Source organism: Sinocyclocheilus anshuiensis, unplaced genomic scaffold, assembly GCF_001515605.1.
Source record: "Sinocyclocheilus anshuiensis isolate Anshui unplaced genomic scaffold, SAMN03320099.WGS_v1.1 scaffold247, whole genome shotgun sequence".
Taxonomy (NCBI): Eukaryota; Metazoa; Chordata; class Actinopteri; order Cypriniformes; family Cyprinidae; genus Sinocyclocheilus; species Sinocyclocheilus anshuiensis.
Genome location: NW_015552543.1, coordinates 618848 through 621315, shown reverse-complemented (window position 1 = coordinate 621315; position 2468 = coordinate 618848). Strand labels below are relative to the sequence as shown.

Here is a 2468-nt window from a genome sequence, read left to right as displayed (position 1 = left end):
AAAATATCTTTGCGAGAGAACGCAAAAGTTTTGCGAGGGAACGCAAATATCTTTGCGAGAGAACGCAAAAAAAATTTCCTCCCACCCCGAATTTTTTTCCCACCACCATGTCCCTTTAGGGGCTCCGTAATACTATTCTAAAAAAGAATACATTTAATTTTATTGCATCTTTTCATAGCTCAGGTGTGCTTTACATTTAAGATGCATAATAAATACTGTTAATAAATGAGTATAATAAATACTGTTGTTTCTATAATACATAGATATAACAGTATTTATTAATATTTTGAGTCAGGTTTATTTTTATATTTTCATTTTATAATGTTTTATGTTTTAGTAATTTTAAAATGTGCTTCTGTCATTTTTATTAGTTTTTGATTAAAAATGTCAATTTAGCTTTAAAATGTTTCTTTTAGTAATTGATACATAAAAGTAATTTTAGTATTTCAACTTAAATGCATTTCATTTCAGTTAGTTTCCAGGGCATCCTTGCTCATTTTAAATTAGGGGTGCTCCGATTGATCGGCTACCGATCACTATCGTGTTGTGTTTGTGGTAAACAGCCACGGATCAGTAGCGGACTCCTGTGTGAAAGCTGCTTCCCCTCTCACAAGAGTCACCTAAGGGGAATTTCCCCAATTTTCAAAAATGAAATTCAGGTCCTGAATAAATGTCTAAAAATCCTGATTGAAGTAGCACTATAAATAGTTATAAATTATAAAAAGAAGGCTTTAAAAAGATCGGTATCGGCAGATACTGCTTTCTGTGATCGGTGATCGGCCTCAAAAATCCTGATTGGAGCACCCCTATTTTAAATGTAATTTTTTACTTTTTTTTTTGTAGTATTATATAGATTTGATTAGTTTTAGGTGATAGATATTCTGTTCAAAATGAAGGCAAATTGTATGGTAACACTTTTTTTTTTCATGTGTATTCGTGCTGCATCTGTTGTTACTGAACATGAAGTGAACTGACTTCTTACATCTGTTAAAAATCACCAAAACACCAGCTGATTAAAAGACATTAAGCTAAACTGCCTCATAAAGACTGATGTGATTTTGATGTTTTGTTTGGTGTATGCAGGGAGAAGTACGCCATGATGTTCGATGAGCCTGTGCTGCTGCAGTTGGGCTGGTGGTATGTGGCGTGGGCTCGTGTGTCTGGACCCAGCAGTGACTGCGGCTCCCACGGCCAGGCCACCATCACCACTGATGACGGGTACATACACACGCATTACTGGGATTATGTGATCATTACAGCATGATAATTCTGTAAGGACGATAATTATAATCAAGAACTCTCTCCTGCAGTGTGGTCTTTCAGTTCAAGAGCTCGAAGAAATCAAACAACGGTACTGATGTGAATGCTGGACAAATACCTCAGCTGCTGTACAGGTACATGAGGAATTTCAGTTCTGTACTCGTGACATTGGTGTATCAGGAGTATTCTTTCTTTCACATGCCCGTTTTGTTCTGGTTTTTCAGGTTGCCCTCTAATGATGGTAACGCATCCAAAGGAAAGCAGCAGACCAGTGAGCCTGTGCACATCCTCAAGCGTTCTTTCGCCAGGACCGTGTCTGTGGTATGTGTACAAAAACACACTGAGTGCTTATGGGCCTATAATGTGAAGCTTAATGTTTTTTCCAGATCTAATAATTTCCTTAAAATGCAATACAGTTCATATGAAAATACAGGGTAGGGGGGAAATATAAATAAATACATGTATATATACAGGGCTCTACGCTTACTTTTCTTTTTAGGAGCACTTGTGCTCCTAATTTAAAAAATGTAGGAGCACCTTCTAATCAATAATAAAAAATTAACCTTCCCATTATGAGGTGACATTTGACTCCTTAAAGTGATTTACAGGGAATTTTGTTTTTACCTTTGTAATGACATTTTTTCTAACTTTATTAAAAGTATGTAATCTTTTATGTCCAATTCAAAAAAATATATTTATAAGCTTTTTAACATTTCTAATTAAAAAAAGTAGAATAAGAATAAGTTACCAATCAAATGAAATCAGTATTTAAGAAATACATTTGTACTACAGAGGTGGCACAGAAGAACACACAAGTGGCTTGTAGGTGTATTTTCAGACATTTAATGTGGCTCAGAGGTCGCATGAGTGCAATTAAATTCATAAATTCATGTACATATAATATTATATATGTATATATAATATTAAATATATATGCAATAGGGATGCGCCGATCCGATATTCATATCGGGTATCGGCTCCGATAGTGCCATTTTTCTCTGATCAGGTATCGGTCAGAGAGGGCCGATCCAAATCCGAGATTTTTTTTTTTTTTTTTTTTCGATTGTGCGAATTATTCTGTGTTACTTCTGAAGCCATACGATAGCTTAATGTGAGCTACATATGAATATTTAAGTCCTTACATTAAAGTTCACACAAACTCTTTTCTCCGCTGTGGCTGTCAGTCATTCGTTCAGCCTTTAAAGTTT

The 2468-nt window shown here is 35.2% G+C and overlaps 1 protein-coding gene across 1 annotated transcript in view; it reads left to right on the top strand.

Moving 5' to 3' along the window:
- Positions 1 to 2468, top strand: part of LOC107664005 (E3 ubiquitin-protein ligase MYCBP2-like) — a 157021-nt gene that overhangs the window by 82109 nt on the left and 72444 nt on the right. The window contains 3 exon segments of the mRNA XM_016454448.1: positions 1084 to 1218; positions 1311 to 1394; positions 1485 to 1581. Coding sequence (XP_016309934.1) covers positions 1084 to 1218; positions 1311 to 1394; positions 1485 to 1581 — 316 coding nt within the window.